This window comes from Centruroides vittatus, unplaced genomic scaffold (assembly GCF_030686945.1).
Source record: "Centruroides vittatus isolate TY-2023 unplaced genomic scaffold, ASM3068694v2 contig_2018, whole genome shotgun sequence".
Taxonomy (NCBI): domain Eukaryota; kingdom Metazoa; phylum Arthropoda; class Arachnida; order Scorpiones; family Buthidae; genus Centruroides; species Centruroides vittatus.
In genome coordinates this window covers 56,229-79,304 of record NW_027121247.1, presented here as the reverse complement: position 1 = coordinate 79,304, position 23,076 = coordinate 56,229, and the positions used below count along the sequence as shown (strand labels likewise).

Sequence of the window (23,076 nt, the reverse complement as noted above, 5' to 3'; positions counted from 1 at the left end):
AAATTCTGACTCCATTGCTTTTAATAATTTATTTTTACAATCATCTTAATCTGTTCAAGATTAAAATGTAAGTGGCTCTAGCTCACTGGCTTGTCCAAATTGGTATGTTAATATGCTTGCTGTTAATCATTCTGATGTAAAATGATGAGAAAATAGTCAGTATTGAAGAATATATTTGTTAATATTAGTGATGAGGAATATATTATTTTTAAAGACTTGTAAGGTAATATTTAACCAATTATTACTAAAAAAAATCTTTTATTTTTGTTTAGCTAATTTACAGTTTGGCAATAAGAATATAGCATTTGTTTAATTTGTTTAAATATTGAGTTGATGATAGACATTTTAAAGAACTTCGATTATTTTAAATAGATTACAAGAAGACCCTCCTGCTGGGGTTAGTGGAGCACCAACAGATAACAATATTATGATGTGGAATGCTGTTATATTTGGGTAAGTATATTAAAACTTTATACAATAATTAACTATTTCTTTAGCATTATATACCCAGCTTATCATTTCTGTATAAAGCACTATTTTATAAGTTACACATAAAATGCTATTTTTACTATAAATATATATATTAGAAAATGTAACTTCTCTGTTGCCAGTTTTGACTAGTTCTCTTGGTATATTGTGAATATTCATAATCCGCTAAGAGAGATTTTGTTTATATTCACATAACTAATCAGAACATTTATATCTGTAAGTTCATATGCAGTAATATTCTACTGTCTGGTAATCCATTGTTTTGCCATAATTGTGTTGTGTATATATTCTTGTTGTTTTTGCAGATTCTAATTGGTAATGAAGGTTGATAGAGATGTTTTTTGGCATATCATCTTGCTTCCTAGACAGATAATTCAAAAAATACAGTTAACCCTATATAGTTACAACATAAGACCAACACTCTACAACAGTGGTTCTTGACCTTACAAAGTATATGACCAATCATATACTTTTTATTATGAAAAGTTAAAGGAGGATAGTTTTCAATTTTGTGAAATGTAACATTTTGTTGGCAGCTAAGACTCTTTGCACTGTTCTGGAGATAGTGGCATGTCTTCCATGAATCTCCAAAGATAAGAATTTGTTATAACATGCAAAAAATGTTATAACCTCTCTCTAGCTTTCCCCACATTAATTATAGATTTTCACACATTTTTGAAAAAATGGCATCAAAGATGGAAAATTGTACTGCAGTGGTTTCCAACCTTTTTGTACCTGTGCCCCCCTTTAAAAAAATTGTTGCGCCCCCTTAATTTTTTTAACAATCTAATTTCATAAATACTCAACTGATATTATAATTTATTTAATGGGCTACAAAATAATATACAATATTATGTAAAAATATACATAAAAAAATAATTATTTATTATAAGAAATAATAATTTTAAATGTAATAAAAACAAATTTTACAAAAATACAAAAAAAAGAATATATAATTAATACAACATTATAAAAATTTAATGCGACGGTTGAGCTTGTTTTTCGGCACAAATTTTCTCAAACCATGGTATCATTGAAGAAATCGCGGTTTTCAGTTCCTTTTCAATCACTAAGCGAGATCGATACTTTGTTTTTAAGACAGCTACTGTAGAAAAACCAGTTTTAGCATTTGTACCCGAAAAATTCGCGGCGAGGATTGTGGATTACATATACCTATTTTGCTGATTCATTTTTTGACACCTATTCGACTTTTTTGGTTTGTATTTGAAAATGATATTTTGGAAACAGCTGCATGCCTCCTTGCAACAGTCTCGTGCCCCCCACAGGTTGGAAACCACTGTTGTACTGTGTGTGTAGTACACCTTTATATTCTCTACATTTAAGTCAGTCATTGTGCTAACATATTATGGAATTACAAAAAGACATATTTTTCAATGTTCCACTTATTCCAGAATCACATCGTAAATATTTTCTGAAATGTACGTTTCAGGAAAGTGAATGGCATTTAGTATTACCATTTTATGTTTGAATTCTGAAAAATTTTAAAAATATATTAAAATACTTAAAAAAAAAACCCTTATCTATTATTTATGATCTATATTAATCCAACTTCATTACAAATCTTTCTTGCCCATTTCATCTGTGTATATTAATTTACTTTTTAAATATTCTCCTCAGTAGTTTAACTTAATGGTCATTAAATCAAACAACTCCATTACTGAGGATATTGTATTTTTAATACGAATATTTTCTATAAATGAATACAATAAAGAAAAATAAGATTCATTAATGTAAATGATTTGATCGTTTATATATTATTTTTAATTAATTAATGCATTTTCTTTTAGGCCACATGATACTCCATTTGAAGATGGTACTTTTAAGTTAACTTTAGAATTTACAGAAGAATATCCTAATAAACCAGCAACTGTTAGATTTGTGTCAAAAATGTTTCATCCAAATGGTAAGCATTTTGAAAAAATATTATTATATAGAGTTGAGTTGGTGCATATGAAATTGCTATTTTGAACTAAAAATTCCAAACAAAAAATACTTGTAATAATTTTGATTTAAATAAAATGATTACATTGACTTTTTTATACATGCTTTCCAACAAGTAACTAAATCATTTGTCTTTGCATAAAAATTAGTGTTCTTTCATGAAATGATTCCTGATAAGATGCTTTTCAATAGCTCCTTCATGTTCAAATTGTTGATTTTGCAAAAGATTATTCAAACTCTTTTAGAAATCTATTGGTAGAACTGGGCAGTACTTTAAATAAAAGTATTTTAATTCCTACTTCAAATATTTTGGGACTGTTTTGGTATTTTTATTTGAAATACAAGGTATGTTAGCTTAGAAGTGCCAAGAAAAATTTGACATAAGTAGTGACATTCCCTCATCAATATTTTTCCTCCAAAACCACTTGATCAGAATGGTGACAGGAAGGGTTTATTGCATCTGACTTTATTCAGAAACTAAAATTGCTTGAGGTTCAGAGAAATCTTAAAGCTGAATTTGGGAATCCAGTACCAAAATTCAAGACATTATCCTAGACAAAAAAAGCATTTCAATACAATGGGAAACATGCAACTTCCACATTTAGGTAGGCCTGTCTCTATATGTAATAAAGCCAACAAAGCCTGTCTTCCCTTAATTGGAGAGTTCCCACAAAAGTCAGTCAACCAGAAACCTGTTTGCTAAACTGAATATTCTGAAGCATCCACATATCTAGCATGAAATAAAGCATTATTTATACCCCTCTAAGCTAATTCACTCTCTCCATGAGAATGAATCAGATTCACCTATCAGACGTGCTTGCAGTTTGCCAAAAAAATGTATCAAAAAGCTTCAAGACAGTCCAGATTTGAGAAACCATGTCATCTGTATTGATGGAGTAAATTTCATTTGTTTGAAAGTGTAAATAGGCACAGTTCCATAAATTGGGCTACTGACAATCCAAAGCCTTTTGTGGTCATATTCAGCAATAATGATGTGGGATGGTAATGAGTGATCTCGTGGACCTGTTCTTTTTAGATGATTGGTAAATGGTCAAACTTATCTCAACTTAAATTAAGGATACTATTTAGAGATTCTACAAGAAAATGATGGCAACAAGATAGGGCCTTCCTCAATAGCCACAATTGTGCATTATGGTTAAATGACACATTTCCTGGAAGATGGAGCAGTCACCTGATTTTACACCTCTCAATTATTTTCTGTGGGAATATTTTAAGAACAACATTTATGCAACATCTTATGAACAGTCTTGAAGACATGTGCTAGGTGATTATTGCTGAGTTCAGGAACATATCCTTTTTATATGCTTTAAGGCACATCTCCATTGGTGTGTGGGATTGGAGCAAAGGGGGTGACAACATTGGTAGTGCACAGGTTAACCATGAGATATCAACTAATCAGTCTTTGGATAATTTTCAATCTAGTTTGTTTAAATGAAACCTTGCTTTCACAACAAAACTAATGTTTTTAATATCACAGCACTTTAAACATTTCTACTACTAACTACTACTACTACTAACATCCTATATTTTTGAAGGATGTAGTTATAAACAAAAATGCTGGAGCAGGGTAATGGTTTTATGGGGGTTAATAAATCTAATAAAAGCAAAAGCATAGAAGCAAAGATCTTTCAGTGTAGAAATTGTGCATCAAGTTAACTTTTGATATACAGTCAAACCTGTTTTTATGCGCTCTTTTTATGTGCGATTTTTATTTGTGCGATTTTTTTAATGCGAATTTTTAATTTATTCGGTTTTTTTTTGTGCGATTTTTAATTTGTGCGGTATAGTTGGCGACTAGTCTCGTGCGATTCGTCATGTCTCACGTTGACTTATTATAGCTAAATAAACTTATTATAGCATAAATGCACTTATTATAGTAATATTATTGCATGAATATGCGAAAAATGAAATAATTTACTTTTTAAGTCAACAAAACACCACCTGGACAAAAATATGTAAAACAGACGATAGACCAGACGATGCAGTCAAGTGCTGACATCTGTTGTCAATAAATTCTATTTCGTACGGTTTTGAGTTATTTTCTACGTGAGACTTTTTTATGCGTTCCCTATTCACCGCATAAAAAAAATATTTTTTTAATTGTGTTGCGAAAACTATTTTTTACAGCCATTCGTGAAGTTTCGTGCGATTTCTTTTTATGCGTTTTTTTTAATGCGGTCCCTATCCCCCGCATAAAAACAGGTTTGACTGTACCTAGTTTGTTTAAGATTTATAAGTTAACAATTTGTTAAATATTGATATTGGATTTTAATATCAATCTTGAATATTATTATGTGAAGGCAGCCATTTTTAAAACACAAATTAACACACTTAGAAGCCCTAATATTTAGGAGTGATGTTTTTTTTGGCAGAAAATGTGTTTGTAGTATTACAAGTTAGAACATAAGTAAATAATTTATAGTTAAATTTAGTAGCAATATAAAAATTAGCTAATTTTGTAATTTTTCTATGCTACTTGCCCTTGAAAAAGCTATTCAGTGATTCAGTAAAAAGCACAAATAATTTTCAAAGTATTTGAAAATTATTTGAGCACTTCAGAATACTCACAAATATTGGTATTTAAGATATACTGTATTTAAAACATTTTGAGCATTAAATGTATACTGTTTGATATATTACTGTCATATTAATGTATACTGTAATATTCATATTTTCTCCCTTGTTGTTGTTTTATTTTTGTTTTCATTTAAGAAAACAACAAAATTTGTCAATAAGATTTTTCTCAAAATTAGAGACAATTCCTTTCAGTGTGATGTATCTCAAGCCTGCATGCATTAACTAATCCTTTTGATGAGTACGTGTGTGTGTGTGTGTGTTTGTGTGTACAGTGGAACCTCGCTTAACGAGCAAAATTTGTTCCAGAGTCTTACTCGTAATGCGAAACACTCGTTAAGCAAAACAATTTTTCCCATAGAAATTAATGTAAAATACTATAATGCATTCCACGCTGAAAAATATACTCAAATATTTTATGTATAATATTTATTCAAAGAAAATTATATAATAAACATTGTTAAGGACCATGAATCATCATCTTTTCTTCTAGCATGGAATGAACCAACCTGAAATGAGAATTTGATTTGCAGAAAACCAAAAAAATCAGATAATTTGTTCAATAAACACACCAAATTCTTGCGCTATGCAAAGGCTATAATTAAATATTAGAAATTAACTGCTACCTCTTGTCAAATTAATTATGTTTCTATCTCATATTAAATTTAATAATCTATATATATATATATATAAAAACAAATGTATGTCTGTTGTCTGTCCTTCATACATTACCACACCATTTATCCGATTGCCATAAAACTTTGGGAAATTGTTTAATACACTCCTGCGAAGGTTTCTGGCATATGTGAAGACCACCATTTCCCCCCTTCCAAAAATATCTTTATATATGGATTAAGGCTTTTATGTCCATCAGATGGGGCTAACTCTGACGAACTAAGTTTGCTTTTCTCTGAGAATAGATAGAAAAATGATCTGCTTTAGTCCATCTATATAAATAAAATATAATGTTTGTTTGTTCCTACCGATTCCTTTGAAATTTTGACAAAATGTTACATTCAAATACGCACGTGTTTTTATATAATATACATGTCTAAATTCCCCCTACTGGGGGGAGATGGACAGGATTGAGGTTTACCGTAAAGAACACGGCTTCTATTATACTATTTTACATGCGGTTTTTTGCGTTTTAATAGGTTACATCAACAGAATATACACTAAAAAGGGATTTTTTGATATCCCCTTGCGGGAAAGAGGGACAGGATTAAGGCTTACTGTGAAGAACTTGACTTTTATTATACTGTTTTAGATGTGTGTTTGATTCCATTTTAATAGGGTACGTCAAGAGAATGTACACTAAAAAGGAATTTTTTGAAATTCTCCCCACGGGGGAAGTGTTATACATTTATAATATATACATTTTGAGCCACAACAACGCGTGGCCGGGTCTGCTAGTTATAAATAATTAATTTTTAATTTAGACATTTCTGGAATTTAATTTGGAATTGGTCATTAAATTAATACAAGATGGAAGTATAACTGCCTACCTCTAGTCAAATTAATTAATTTCTAATATGAAATTATAGCCTTTACACAGCCCAAGAATTTGGCATATCGTTTGGCATGTTTATTATATAACGGGTTATGGTTGTTGATGTTTATATGTAATGTGTTGGAAAAATGTGTGATCACAAGTGAGACTAAGATGCTAGCTGAATGAGTGCTAGATGGAGCATGTGCACAATCCGGGACTTCCCCTCTCTTGGCCATTCGGTATGCGAAAATTCGTTCGTTAAGTGAGTCATTTTTGACAATTTATTTTTGCTTATTATGCGAGTGCTTGTTAAGTGAGGTTACACTGTATAAGCACGCGCACACATGTGGTGGACTCTACATATTAAGTGCATGTGTGTATATATGTTATGGACTAAGTGATGAATATGGGCATTATAAACAATACCCAGTTGTCATGAATAATGACAAACAACATCAGACATTGTAATAAATTATGATAAAGAACATGAAATGTATCACATTGACTGGTCAATACGAATACTGCTAACATCATTCCTCAAAGTATCTGTTGGGCAAAGTGGTGATGATGATGATCCAACAAAATATTAAATTTTTTTTTTACACCATATACCAAAATGACATTCCAAAAGTTTCCTTTAAGTTTTTTATGACAAAATTATATAAATTTTGTTAATTAAATTAATGTCAACAGAAAGTATTAACACAGTTAATTTTTTTAAAAATATTTTTGTTTTTATCAGTATACAGTAGAGCATCGATTATCCGACTTAATTGGGGACTGGGGTTGGTCGGATAACCGAAAAGTATGAAAAAAATACATTATTAGTATAGTGTATTAGGCCTGGTTTAAATACTAGCCTCTCTTTCATGGTAAGCTAAGCTCTTTCATGGTCTGCTGCCAGCTAAAACATGCAAAAATTTAACAAAAATAATATTAAAGTAGCAAGACATAACCAAATATTGTAGTGCCACGTCACTAGCGGACATTTGAATTTGTCAACTAGAACACGGTCGGTTAACTGATAAGTCGGTTAATCGGGGGTCAGATAATCGATGCTCTACTGTATTTAAAAAATATTTATGAAATTTTCACAAATTATTTTGTTGAATGTGATGTAATTGCTGAAGTTAATTTAATAACACAAAATAAATTATTATATAGTTTGTGTTAGTTAATGATTTTAATGTAATAAATGTACAGTACCTATATTAATATAAATCATATAATGAGCATGTTTTTCTTAAAATATTTTAAGAATATTTTATTTTTGGTAATTATTTCAATTGAAAAAAGTGATTAACTTTGAAAATGAAATTGCACAATGGGAATGTACAGGTATACCTCACCTTACGTCAGTAATTGGTTCCAACAGAGAAGACTTAAGTCGAATTTACTTGTCACTAGGCTAAACCACAAATAACCATTTCCAGTTCTGTATTTTATTTATAAATGCATTTTTAATAATATATGGTTAATAAGAATCTATTTTAAGCTTACAAACAAATGACTTTTTTTCTGTACTATATTAAAAATTAAAATTTATCTAAATTTACAAATATATGTACAGTACATGTTTACAGTACTCTTTATATCATCTTAGAGCAAACCACATTAACAAATAAAGTAAAAGGATTTTGTAACGTTAAATAACAAATAGTTATTAAAATTATTTTGTGATAATAGAAAATAAACTAATTTACGTTAAATTTACTAATAAAGACTGCTAAACATAATGTTTTCATATTTTGTTCTCTAGGATTTATGATGTACAGTAACATTTACTGTAAATGTATTTTAATATGATTTTATATACTTTTATTCTTATTTATTGTATAGTAATATGATTTTATGTCTGTCCGTCACAAATATTGAAGTCGCAATATCACTAGAAAAGCGTTAGAAGCACATAAAGTCGAATAAAATGACTTAAACTTGACTTTTGTTTGTCAAAAATATATATATATACACGAAAAAACGATGTATAATTGAGAATGACTTAACTTGAAATGATGTAACCTGAGGTATACCTATACTTTATGCATTATGTCTGGTCAATTTAATAAATTAATTTATATTTATCAGACTGCATGGCCATATTAAATTTACTGTTTTTTTTTTATGCAGGTTGAATTTACATTATATATACACTCTTAGAAAAGTTTTCTTATAATGCAAACAATATTAAATAACATTTTAAAATTTAAGTCATTGTCTGTATTGAGTTTATTAATTTTAAAAATTTATCATGTAAATTAATGCATTTTTCTTGTCCGATTTAGTTTATGCAGATGGGAGTATCTGTCTAGATATATTACAAAATCGTTGGAGTCCAACTTATGACGTTTCTGCAATATTAACATCAATACAGGTAAAATTTGATTTTTGTTTTTCCTTGAAAGTTTACAATATACTTACAATTACGAATTTTTATTTTCCAGTCACTACTCGACGAACCCAATCCAAATAGTCCTGCAAATAGTCTAGCAGCCCAGCTCTATCAAGAAAACAGACGAGAATACGAAAAGAGAGTAGCTGCTATTGTAGAACAGAGCTGGTTAAATTTTGGAGACGACGATGATAAAGAAGAAAAACAATCTTAGAAAATAATAATTGTGTAATGAATGAATGTAAAGAATCTCCTTCCTGTTTTGAATGAATGCTACTAAATGTTATACTGTGGAAATGTTTCAATCATACTCAATAAGAAAGGAATTTTATTTAAGACAAATTTGGATCAGACTATTGTATTTATGTACATACTGAACAAAAAAACTTTGGGTAGATGATATGGAAAATAAACTTTTGATATTTTGAGATTTTTAATACTTTTAACAATTGAGTAAAAGGCAACTCATGTAAATGCAAATTATTATCCTCAAAGTAGATTTCTATTTTGAATTATATGTACAAATATAATTATATATATATAAGTTACAAAAATAAATTTGTGCATTAATATATATTGGCTCTAGTGTGAATTTTAGATTTCTATTGGACGTTGAGGCATACATAAATTATAAAATGCTGAAGCATCCCAGAAAGAAGGATCTTTCCATCCACACCAACCCTGAAAAGAAAAAAGTTTTCTAATACTGTACTTGACCAAAAGCTAATACAGGAAATAAAAATGAAATACCTTATTTTGAATTATACTGATATCTTCGGACCCAGTGTAATGCGGATCTAGGATCAGGAATTTTAGTTCCCCACTACCTTCATTAAAATCCACTCCAAGTATTGTATGAGCTAACATACCACCACCTGTAAAAATTTAAATTCTATAATTTATACACTGATTTTAACTAAAAATTAATTGAATTTTTAAAATAATACTGTAACATTTATTATTAGATTATATCAGTTTATATTACATTTTAATTTGAATATTGACATTTTTAATAAATTGTTTAAATTTACTTTATATAAAATTTTAAGGGCATCCACCACCCTTCCATGGAGGTTACATTTCAGAAATAAAATACACGTGATGCAAATTATAAAAATAATTACCTATCATAATTGGGGTACCTTGTGTTGAGAAATGACTGGATAATTCTCTACCCTTATTTGCCAGCTCAGAACCAGAACTAACAAACATTATTTTGGATGTCACCTGGAATATTTTAATATTAAGCTTCAAAATATTTTGAAATGCTTACATTTCTCATACTTACTCCAATAAAATGATTCAGACAATAACTGACTTCTTGAGAACCAATCCATTTTTTTGAACCCACAAATGATGATGGTTTATCTCCCAGAGTTACTAAAGCCTATAAATTAAATTAAATTAAATGATTTATCCTATTCTACAGACATTAAAGCATCTTAAATATTTTCATATTTCATTTTCCAACAAAGCTACTGTTCAATTAACACCGTTGCAAGGAAAGCACCAATTAGTATAGCTTATATGTAATCACCATATTTTTGTATTATCATTTAGGGAATAAAGTTTACAGTACATCAATTTGGCCACTGTGGGAATACAAAAAAACAAAATTGAAAGAATATTTATTAAAATAATCAATTTTTATAAATTTTTTTTCTTGAAAAAAAATTTTGTAAACATTTCATTATGTAAAATTAAGTAAATCAATATATTTATATACAGTAAGATTCTGCTTAATGCTGATTCGATATAATGCAGTCTACTCGAAGCCTTAAAAAAAAAAAAGCTCAAAATTTACACTGATTCAAATTATTGCGGCATTTCATTGATTTGTATATAATAAGATTATTTATGAACATGAACCAATCGGCAAAAGGTGGAAATTCATCGTAGCACTGTACTTTCCTTAAATCTATGTTTGTTTTGTGCAATTTTGGAAAAACTATAACATCACGGATGTCACAGGAAATAATTCTTGCCAAGTGAAGTCTATAACTGATAAATGCATGAATGGAGTGTGGAAGAAGTTATGGCTGAAGGTATCCAAGAATTCTCAATGAGAAAAGCCCATTGCTGTATCGTTTAGGTTGACAATTTGGTCAACTTAATCAATACAGCAGGATATTGAGGAGTTACTGCAGGATTCTGGTGAGAGCCTTACCAATGACAACCTTCATGAATTGGCAGAATAAGGAATTCATGTGCAACTGGAAAATAGAGATTCTGAAAACGAAGAACCCAAATAATTTCTCTGCAGATTTCCTTAGTACAAGTTCGGTAATGATAACCGAAATCGTTAATCAAATTATAGCGAATGATCTGATTTTGAAAGGAGCAAAAGCGAAACGAGGTATTTTGGATGCGATCATCTGAAATGACCTAGTTTAATGCTGCTTCGTCTAGGAATGCATCTACCACGTTAAGCGGGGTCTACTGTATATGTATATATCACCTCCATTATGAAATATTTTTCTTTTAGATAGATAGGTCTAAAAATTATTTGATTAAATCTTAAAGTTTGAAATGGATAAAGCAATACTAAAATAATAAGCTAATTTCAGTCATTAGTATCTCTATTTTTAAAATAGACTTTCCTCACTCAATACCATTACGTTCTTCACACAAACAGTATATGAACAATTAACTTTGCATGAAAACATCAAAATATTCACTCCAATATTTTAGCACAATGACATAGTTTGTTTAAAAGAATAATAGTTAAATTTTTATTTTATATTATTTCAAATCTGTTCAACGTCAGCTATAATATAATACCTGCTGAATTTCTTTGTGTGTAGGTATAGCAACATCTGTATAACCTTGATGTCGGAACCAAGATATGATGGTCTGCAGTGATCTATATGCACATCCCCAACCATTATCGTCGATTCTATCTTGCATATAATGATGATAGGTGTATGTTCCCCAAATAATAGAAGGTTTACCATTTTGTACTATATTAAAAAAGAAAATTTCAATATGAAATAATATAAAATACTTTAATTTACATAATACTTACTGCCTGAAGAAGCTAGACCAACATGAGTGTTAGTTAAATACGGTTCATTTAAGTCATTTATGAATATTTTTTTATTACTTAAACGTAATAATGGTTTGTCAAGTGGTAGCAGTAATTGTTGATGTAGTTCTTTTCGATAAGATTCTAAGAATAAATTGTTTGCAATTTATGATGTTGTCGACACAGATTGTTTTTATACTGAATATCAAAACAACTTACCTAGCTGCTTATCATTTAAACCATGTGGATAAGTAATTGATATTGGATAATTACTTGTTATTGGCCAAAAATAATAAGGAACTGGTGTAAAATATTCTGTTCCCTGAAAAAAGTAACATATTTTAGTACAACATTAATATTATCTGTTCTAATACAAAGAATAATTATTTGCTACATACCTTCTGAAATTTTAAAAGACATAGCTTAATTTCATCTAACTGATGAACAATACCATCCATTAACATATTAACCAGTTTGGAAATAGGAAGTGTTTCTTGTACAACAGCCATTACATCAAGAAATAAAGGTATAGTAACACTTTGAAAAACCTCTACAATAGTCATAAATTTTTGTAAACTAATATCAGAAATAATAAAAAAAATCACATAAGTAATACTTTACTTACTTCTTTGATAATGGATGACAGGAGTGAAGTTTTGTTGATCTCCCGTTGTTTGAAGTAAAATATCAAAATTTAGAACTTCTTGCTGTAATTAAATATATTTTTCTTAAAGTAAAATTCTTTCAGATTATTATATTTTTACTTAAATTTTATATACTTTAGACAAGTCAAATATTTGCTTCTTGATCTGTTTCTGTCTTTGATAATTATCACTTGTTTCTACAAAGTCCTTCAAATTGCAACATGTTAAACCATCAATCATTTGGTCATTTTTTAGCAACAGCAATAATGAATCCCTTAAGTGAAAAGTTGAAGAATCAGAAAATACACTTTGCAATTTTTCAATGGCTGATGTTAAAGACAATCCTTGAAATTCTGTCAAAAGATAAAGTCATTGTTATTTATCAGTTTATTTTGATACTTGATATTTATAAAATATTTACCTTTTTCATTATCAGCAATTTCAAATGATAATTCAATTTCGCCTCTTGCTCTGAGTAATAAGAATTTCTGCAAGATTGTATCCGAAACAGTAATAGGAACAGAATCTTCAATTGTTAGAGCTGAAGGTGAATAGAGTCTTGCTTCAATATTAATATCTTTGCTTGATGGAATTCTTGAAACAAATAATAAGATACCATATTCAATATCTGACAGTTCCTGAAAGGAAAATAAATATGCAATTAAAAATAAAAAATAACAATTATGAATTTCTAATAATTTTCTCTATGCTTCTATACTAAATTGGCAATCTAAAGGCATTTCATAACTAAAATCATTAATCTACACAAGGATAAAAATCAGTAATTAAAAAAAATAAAAATTACTTAACATGTACATAAAAAAAGTTTATTTTAAATGGATAAAGAATTGAATTTATTACTACTAAATACATCTCAAAAACTTAAAATAAGTTTATAAAATTTATAAATTAAAATATTATAATTAGATGAATGAATTTTTAATTAATAGTTTCCCAATACTTTATACATGTATGCTATATTTATTTTCCTCCTATATATTAATATAAAATTTATATAACAAAAGAAATTCAAATTTAAAAAGTATTTGTAAAACACAATAAATCAAGGAACGAGAATTATCACATGATTGACTTTAATTTTCTGAAATGAGAATGGTATCTAAAACATAGTGTTATAGTGCAGAGGAAAAAAATAATTTAGTTTTGGAATTGGTTCTTCTCAGACTGGAAATTCATTGAAATATTAAATTTTATACATAAAAGCTTCAAAATATAAAAAAATTGCTTATAATAAAACATCTTAGAAGTCTGAATTAAATTTGGTAAACTGAAATTTTGACATTTTCACAAAAACAGCCATTTCTTTTTGTTATTTTTGAATAAGTCAAATGAAATAAAATAATTCTACATTATACTATTTGTATCATTACTATGTAAGTTTATATTTTACGTTGAAAAACCCGTCTGTTGAAAAACTATTTTTATGTCAAACTTCATACAATGCAACTGACATCGTTGCATATCAAATGACTATCTTATAAAATATGTTTCAAACACTAAAATAATATATATTTATTACTGATAACTTTTAATTAAATGCAAGAAAAAAGTACAAAAAATAAATTAACTAACTTCCTTTTTTTTAATAATTTTGTTTATTTCAATGATTTTGAATAATAGAAACTTATCCTTCCACTCATTAGCATCATTCCTATACTGGAGCCAACCTTCTTTCGTAAACAAGAAAGCTGGATCAGTATATATCAGTGATAACTAACTCCTAGAAGATCAGTTAGTTAAAGAAAAACAAGGCATATTAATGAACTATAATTCTATAGCTATTGCAATTTTTTCAATAGATTTTCTATCTCAAATGATATCCATTTCTATACAGTATTTTATCCCAAGTATTGTTAGACATTTCTTATACAGCTTTGAATAGGTAATGATTAGTACGAAGACATGGAAGAAATAATAGACTACTTCGATACATCTGACTATCCAGAGAATAACATAGGTTATATACCTAGAGTTAACAGGAAAGAACTTGGTAAGATAAAATACAAAAATAATGGAAAGATTATGACAGTTTATAAGAGCATGTGAGTGAAAATGTACACTCTGAAGGTAGATAATAAGATAATAAGGAAAGTGTGAAGAAATGTGTATGTAAAAATAAAATATCCTTTGATGGTTATAAAGTGTTTATTTAGTAAAATGGAACAATACAGAATAATGAACTCTAAGCCAATAGAATCAAAATTAGTTTTGCTTGAATTGCATGTAATTTAAATATTCTTTATCCATGATGTATTTTGGCATCACAACAACCATTTTCTATAACAAAAATTTTAATTTCAAAAATAAAAATTAATTTAAATCAATAACTATACAATTTTTTCATACAAAGATACATAACAGATATGACATGTTTATATACACTTCCATACACTGTCTGAATCTGTATATTGTAACATGATTATTCTAGTTAAAACAAACATTATATTATCAGCAGCAGTGGCTACTTAGCTGGGAGTCAAAAATTAATAAATGTTTTGTCAAGGAATCAGCTCTTCAAATTTTATAAACCCTAAATAGTTACTGTAGTAATGAGAATAAGAAAAACACACTGAAACAGTGCCATAACTAGAAATTTTTGTCTCTTAGGCAAAATATGATAGGACCCTAATATCGAATAATTTATGATTAATGCAATCAAAAGTTAAAAAGGTCATCAGAGACAAATAAAATATGATTTACATTACTTGGCTGGTTAACATACTTTTAAGATTTTAAAACAAATTTAGTAATTATAGCATTAAAAAATACAATTATTGGCTGTTTAAAAAAAAAAAAAAAAAGGGAAATCTATTACTTAATCAAACAGGATATTATTATTAGATGTCCAATAAGACTAGGGTTGCCGTCCCAACTTTTCAGGATTTTCCCAATTTGGAATACTTTGTCCTGATTGGAAAATCATCCCAAATTGTCCCAATTTGTTCATTTTTACAAAAATATTCAGATTTGTATTTTAAACAAGTCAAATAAGAATTGTAAGTGACAGCTGTTGTGCACGCATGTTCTAACTATCCTCATAATTTCACATGGAACATGTATAGTAATCTTTGGCACATACTGTGTTTTGTGTCCCTGTGCAATACTATGCAATAGTTTCAAAACTATTGATGATTTTGTGCAATCATTGATGATGGATCAATCAATGATTATATCTGGCCATAGTCTAGCTTGTTTTTGTTTGATATTTTTTCTCTCTGCCTTGTGGGCACTAAGAAGACCTTTACACTTCAATAGAGCAGCAGGGTTTTCTAACAAAACTTAGTTGAAATCTGTAACCTAATAACAAATAAAAAAATGTTCAATAGTTAATAATTCAATAAAATTAATTTAATTAGAATTATTCTCTTATTTTCCAGAGTACCTACTACTTTCAATGCTGGGTAGCCATCAATTTTTATCATAATGTTGCATTTTGAACTTATAGTAACTCTAACCTAAATATCGGATATCCAATATGTGTGAGTCATACCTCATCTTTGTAAATTCAGGTCCTGAGATGATATTGTAGTGCTGCATCACTTTATTATTGTTTTAGATGTACTTACAATTTATGTATGCAAATTATTTCTGTTACCACGTGTTGGGATCTACTTTTTGTAAATGTCCGCGGAATATTATGTCGCATCACCTTTCTTGCAACACGAACTGATAGGGGCTAATTGGTCAAAGATGGGGTCATGTGTTAAGTGTGTATCCACGTGACAAAGGTATATAAATGGGACCGTCTCGTAGGTTGACCTACCTTTTGACCTTTTCGCTCTCGGATTTGAGTTGTCATCGGACAGGAAGAAGAATTCAAAGGGAAGAAGAAACAATCGACCAGGAAGAAAGGAAGAAGAATCGTTTAAGAAATAATCCAATTCCATCCAGCAGTGGGTCTACCCATCAGGTTATATAAATAGTGAAGAAGAGTCCAAGATCACCTGATTCACAAGTAAGATAGTTATTACAAAAAATTTTAATGTATCTACGCAACAGGACAAGTTATGAACCACGTGTGAGTAACAAAAGGAATCGTATTTCGTAACAATGTATAACATGAAATACGGCTACTGTACGTACCAACTTGTAAATAATTGTATAGTTTTTCTATTTTAATTATGTATTAGTTTATTATTTTTAGTAATTACTAGTGTAATCGCAGAATTGTTGTTATTCTTATAATTGATAAGAACGTCGTCGTCTGTATGAATCAGGCAATCAAGTCGTTCCTTTCTGTATAATTAATAAAACTGTTGGAGGAAGATTAGTCTGTCTGAATTGTTCTGTACATTGTAAGGTCCTCGTTACATTCCCCTCTCTTTACAACAAGGTATATTTCGGCATATCCTTGTACAATACAATATTAAAAAATATGACACTTTTCATTTGGTAAAATCATTTTAGAATAACTATGGGAAACTTCAGCTGTCAGGAATGACAGATGCAAGCATCTTCTTAAAAAGCTGACAGCCATTTTTTTCATGCTTGGGCTTTACTAGAAAACTGGTATGGAATACAATTTTTAATTGCCAATTGAAATGCCATGACTCTTATATCAGTTGCTGTTCTGCACTTCAAAACTATTCTATAAGCTCATCTTCAATTTCAGAATTAAAGGTAGGCTTTCTACCAAATTTAGCTTGCATCTCATCTATGGTTTGAGTTTATAAGAATAAATAAATGATATATATATATATAATAAAGTAATGCTATATTAAGCAAGAGAGGACGGCCCTAAAGAAAACATAAACAAGAACAACAATTCATACAATAAAAGCTTGTGCACATAAAAATAAAAAAAAAAATATCATAAACAACCAAAAAAGTTCATTATATAGTTTTCTAATGTATTTTTAGGGACACCAAATGTCTTTGAAATTTTCGGAAAATCCATCTCATTTTTCACAGCCAAAATAGGTTTTTATTATTGCTTCTGCATACCATATCTTTCTTTGTTTACTAGGAGCCATAATAAAACTGAAAGGGATAAAATAACTTCAAATAAAAATAAAGAAAGAAAATGCAACTTTGGACAAAAATAAAGTAGCCTAAAATCAGTTATCCAAATTCAGTAATGGCAAGTGTGTGATATGGGAATCAACCCACGTAATGAGCTTTTATTATGCAAATAAATTAAACAGTACCATTAAATATAATAAAAACATAATATCAAAACACTCTTAATTTCAAAAATATCCCCCTTTTTTTTAATCACTAATTTGAATTTTCCTCGAGAAGCCAAACAGTTTCAACTATCTGATAGTCAGTTTCTTTCTCTTAAAGGATCCTTCAAACTTAAAGATTAGCCCCTTCACATGATGGCATAGAAATTTAAAATTTTTAATTGTTAGAAAATATAGGTAGGTATATTAAAAATTTCTTTTGTTGTAAGCAAATTTAATGTTGAACAAAAAAGAAAAAATAACCTACAAAAAGATTCAAAAACAAAATAAAAATTATTAGACAACAAAAAATAAAAGATAAAAAATAGCAGTATTTTGGTATTTTTATTGTTATTTTATTTGTATAATATAGTATTATAATATAGTGTAAAGTATTGTCATATCTTTTGCACCGTTGTAAAATGATAAGTATAATCAGAAAAAATAAACTGTAAAAACTGTCTAAATTAATTAGCATACACTTATATAAAATTAATTATTTCTAGTCAAAACAAATACAAAAAAATATAAATACTTTTCTTACATAATTAAAAAACTTCTCTTATTTATACTTTTCCAAAGAAAATGATAAATATGAGAAAAGACTTGGACTCGGCCTCTTTATGTCATGGGCTCTTAAGCATCATTTAATCATGCTTAATAGTAGTTTTATCACTGCTCTGAAATCATCATATTGAAAACTTAACATTTATTTTGTAATAATTATAAAACAAAATAATTTGAAAATATTAATTTGTTATTTTTAATGAGAATATTGTGGTCCTTCAAAATTTGAAAACTCGGACCCAAAAAGACAATTGTGTTAAAAGCAGAAAGTCTCATGACATCATCTTCATTGTAAATGATTAAAAAATTGATTGATGTATAAAAAATTCATCACAAAATATAATATTACGAAAAAAATGTAAAATAAATTAAATATATCAAGTTTTGTTTTAAATGCTTTAAAAAAAAATCTCTTTCAAAAATTATTAGATCTTTTTTAAAACTTTCTGTTCTGTAAGTATTAAGGAAAAATTTTTAATTAGCCCATCATGGATTCAACTATACAAAGCAGTTCTAGACAGCTGGTTAATTATAGATGGAACCCAACATGTTTGGACCAAATCATTCATTAAAACTTCCTGTGGAACCCAATCCACTCGGTAATACGTCCTTCAGAATAGCAGGCACCTTCCCTTTTTCAACAATCTAGCTCTCTCATCTTTCAAATATTTAGATTTTACACTTGTAACAGATCTAAATAATCTTAATTATATTTAAGAAATTAGTTTGGAATATTTAAACTATGTTATTTTTTAATTTTAACATTTATTACATTAAATTAAATTACATTTTATCAAATAACATAAAACCAACCTCATAATTTGTCATGTAGTTTTCTAATGTTTGTTGAATTAATATTTCTGTGACTTCGTCAGGTAACATTTGAAAAAATGCACCAACAACTTGAATACCCACAGGAAGATGTTTATCTGTCAGAGAACATCCTGAAAATATTGATATAGTAAAAATACAATATACTTGCTTTATGATGCTGATGAATATGCATGTGTTAAAGGAATAAACACAAATCTAATATTGTATTTATAAAAAGTAAATTTAAAAATATATTTTCCTGTTATCTCATCTCAAATCTATATATATAATCGAGACAAGTTGATGATAATAATTATAATAATCAGCGCACGGCCCAAACGGTTAGGAGTTGAAAGTTGAAATTTGGTACACAGTTAGCGTACGTCACGAGAATGCACACAAAGAAGGGATTTTTCGAAATTCCTCCTCACGGGGGAGAGGGACAGGATTAAGGCTTAACACTTCCATTGTTGATGGAAGTGTTAAGAGAAAGCGACGTGCAAGACGCAGATGCAGTTTTTTTCGTTTTTGTGGGAAATCGAACATATTTTTAGACCTATCTAAAAATTCTGTAATTTGCAAGAATTGGGTCCCCCCATTTTCAGACTTTCTGTGAAAACGAGTAAGGTTGACTATAACGTAATAATCTTAATTTTTGCTAAAACGGTTAGGAGTTGAAATTTGGTACCCTGTGTACCAAATTTAAGTAACAAAGGAGAACAAGAGAAAGCGATGTGCAAGATTTATGGGTGCTGGAGAAAAAGAAAAAGAGTAATATGTTAGAACATATTCGATTTTCAAATTTAAACAGATTAGTTCGGTCTTTCTTGACCTTTCTTCTTTAGAACATTCGACGAAAATCAAACGATATAATCAGAGCACGTCGTGAAAATCGAACAATACTAGAACATTCGATTTTCAAATTCGACCTTTCTTTAGAAATACTTAGTTGGTTGATAAAATTACTCTTTTTCTTTTGTGACTATAACATAATAATCTTAATCTTCGCTATCGTTACTTTTGCCCAAGCAACGCCGGGCCTACCTGCTAGTTACAATAAATAATCAAATATTTAGTTATAGTTTCAAAATTATAAACATTTTAATTTGCTATAATTTTTTTTTACATTGTTTCAAATACAGCATAAATAAATATTGAATATATGTGCTAAGCTCATCCAGAAAGTAATTACTGTTAGGGTATTAAAAAAGATTTGCAATTTGTTTTCATTTGTATTTTATTACAGAAAAATCTACATACCTTAAACTACTTTTTGACATATTCACCATACGAATTAAGGCATGTGTCATATCTTGGCACTAATTGCAACATACCCACTTCGTAGAATTCGGCCACCTGCAACCTGAACCAGTTCTGGATGTTTACCTTGATCTCATCATCACTTACAAAGTGGTGGTGAGACATTGAAGAAGTTACAGTGTGCAATACAGAATAAAAAGGCATGTACTACTGACTTCTGACATTGTGTTTGTGCATTGTCATGCACAACCGCATACTGCATGTGTAAACGACGACACTGCTTGACTCATTTTGCTGGGAACAATTCTGTTACCCTCCTTATAGTCTGGACCTGGCTCCATCCGACTTCCATTTGTTTTCCCATCTCAAGAAATTTCTTTGCAAGTGATGATGAGATCAAAAACGTCCAGAACTGGTTCAGGTCACAGGCGGCCGAATTCTACGAAGCGGGTATGTTGCAATTAGTGCCAAGATATGACACAGTGCCTTAATTTGCATGATGAATATGTCAAAAAGTAGTTTAAAGTATGTACATTTTTCTGTAATAAAATACAAATGAAAACAAATTACAAATCTATTTTAATATCCAGACAATACTTACTTTCTGGATGAGCTTAGTATATACAAATGTGAACAACTTACTCATTACTTTGATTCATCATGAATTCTATATATCATAGATATTGCAAAAAACATTTTAGAATTGATTTAGAGAATAAAAACTCATCCTATTTACAAGATTTTAGTTTGCCTGTTGCCTATTGAATATTTTGCAATTTTATCAAAGATGAATATAAGTATAATTTGGAATGACATTATATAAACCTTATTTATCACATATACAAAAGAAAATGTTTCAAGACATTTGATATCCTCCCCAAAAATAATGCCTGTAACAAAATATTAAATACAAATCAATATACATGAAAAAAATCTTGTTTTTATTTATGTATAATCTATTATTAAGTAATCGTTTACAAATGTGTTTAAAATGTCGAAAATCTTCATGTAGATATTGTTCCACACAGCCTATATTCTGAACAGATCAACAGAAAAGGGACCTAAAAGATGGGGTAAAAAAGTTTGGCCATCTGTAACTTGTGGTAGAACTCTTAGGCACAGCCAATCAGAATAAATGGAACCATGCAAGTATTTGTATAAGAGTAAATGGTCAAAGTATTTGATACGTTCGGTAAACTGGGAATTCCAAATCTGGACCTAGCAACTTTAGCATTTCAGATAAAAGTAAGATTAGAGAGCTTATTTAGAATAAGTACTTTTTGTATATGGGGAGAGAGAGCCATAGCCCATATTGACAAACAATAATTGAATAGAGACTGAATATTGGCAAAATAAATGGATCGTAAGACTGTTTTTGAGGAAATAGTTTTGCAAAATGCCAAAGAATTCCACAATGAATAGCTAGAGATTTAATAATCTTATCAACATGTCCTATGAAAGTTTAAGATCAAAAATGACCCTGAGGTCATTGTGAAAATTAATATATTTTATGGGATTATTGTAAATATAGAAAGTGAACAACTGAGGATTATGAATCAGTGAAAATTACACAAATAGTTTTTTGTACATTAATTTTTAGGTTGGCTTTTTGTAAAAGGAAAGATAAATAGAGTAGATCAGACTGAATGATATGAGGATCATGGTTAATCAATTTAATGTCATAGGATAATATAGGAGAAGTAATACGACAAAGTACATTGATTAAATAAGCTGAAAATAATAGGCTACTTTCACATAAGGAAAAGAAATCCAAAATTTCAAAATTGCCAAGTTTAATTTTACAGGTATGAAGGAGGTAGTAATTATTAAGCCAGGATTGATAAGCAGGATCAATTTTAAAGTGATCTCTGAGTATTGAGAGAAGGAGATTGGGAATTACAGAATCAAAGGCTTAGCTAATATCTATATAAATTATAAAAACAGATTGCTTACTTTCTGAAGTCTGAAGGATTAATGATACAGTTTCCAAAGATTGGTGGTGTAGGCCATAATACTGAATTGGTATTAATTTAGATGAAATTGTTGAAAACTTTGAAATCTCAGCATGGCAGATGAAATGGAAATGGGACAGAACGAGTTTTGTTTTTTCTAGGTATAGCTATAATGTTTGAAGAGAGCCATTGTTTAGGACAAAACTATTTTTAGCAAAAAGAGGATCTGGATAGGATAACTGCAGATATTGAGGATTATAAAAAATTGACAGAATTAGATCTGGGCTGTTATAAGAATTATTTAAGGTATTTATGGCATTAAGAACTTCATTAAAGGAAAAGGCGGCAAGCTTATACGAATAAAAGTGAGGGGATAATGGAGAAAATATGGCATTAGGAAATATTGTAGTAAATCTTTTTTTTTTTTTAAATTATTATGTACATTATAAACATCAGCTTGAACAAGAAGTAATTTACTCGATAATCTCTTAAAAAAATTGGACAATAGACCAAAAAGTGCAAGGGTCAGACCAAAAAAAAGACTGTTACTTTATTAAAATAATTTTGGAAAGTATCGCATTCATGGTAGTACTTTTTTTGGTTGATATGGTGTATGTAAAGATTGCAGAGGTTACCGAATTTTCTCCATTTGTTCCAGTGTTTTCAAAGTAAATTATGTAAATTTTTTTGATGATAAGTATA

The 23,076-nt window shown here is 28.9% G+C and overlaps 2 protein-coding genes across 2 annotated transcripts; one reads left to right on the top strand and one right to left on the bottom strand.

The window, feature by feature from the left end:
- The first annotated feature begins 318 nt into the window (after positions 1-318).
- Positions 319-9,501, top strand: LOC136970520 (ubiquitin-conjugating enzyme E2 1-like). The gene is made up of 4 exons (XM_067264958.1): positions 319-453; positions 2,298-2,413; positions 8,821-8,909; positions 8,980-9,501. Exons 1-4 carry the CDS (start codon positions 428-430, stop codon positions 9,139-9,141), a joined length of 393 nt encoding a protein of 130 aa, XP_067121059.1. The 5' UTR covers positions 319-427; the 3' UTR covers positions 9,142-9,501.
- On the bottom strand, positions 9,236-20,626 carry LOC136970522 (ufm1-specific protease 2-like). Its single transcript, XM_067264960.1, has 13 exons — positions 20,497-20,626; positions 19,163-19,293; positions 13,018-13,234; positions 12,732-12,949; positions 12,578-12,659; positions 12,351-12,502; positions 12,172-12,274; positions 11,953-12,096; positions 11,709-11,887; positions 10,216-10,314; positions 10,052-10,154; positions 9,678-9,802; positions 9,236-9,608 (listed from the first exon to the last, which is right to left on the bottom strand). Exons 1-13 carry the CDS (start codon positions 20,624-20,626, stop codon positions 9,522-9,524), a joined length of 1,770 nt encoding a protein of 589 aa, XP_067121061.1. The 3' UTR covers positions 9,236-9,521.
- Between the last annotated feature and the right edge of the window lie 2,450 nt (positions 20,627-23,076).

Excerpts from the sequence above, each read along its gene's own strand:
- LOC136970520 (XM_067264958.1), top strand. The coding sequence starts at position 428 with ATGATGTGGAATGCTGTTATATTTGG. Across the intron at positions 2,414-8,820 it reads AAAAATGTTTCATCCAAATG|TTTATGCAGATGGGAGTATC; the intron begins GTAAGCATTTTG and ends TGTCCGATTTAG. Across the intron at positions 8,910-8,979 it reads CAATATTAACATCAATACAG|TCACTACTCGACGAACCCAA; the intron begins GTAAAATTTGAT and ends TTTATTTTCCAG.
- LOC136970522 (XM_067264960.1), bottom strand. The coding sequence starts at position 20,626 with ATGCCTTTTTATTCTGTATTGCACACTGTAACTTCTTCAATGTCTCAC. Across the intron at positions 13,235-19,162 it reads ACTACATGACAAATTATGAG|GAACTGTCAGATATTGAATA; the intron begins GTTGGTTTTATG and ends TTTTCCTTTCAG. Across the intron at positions 12,503-12,577 it reads TGTCATCCATTATCAAAGAA|AGGTTTTTCAAAGTGTTACT; the intron begins GTAAGTAAAGTA and ends TGACTATTGTAG.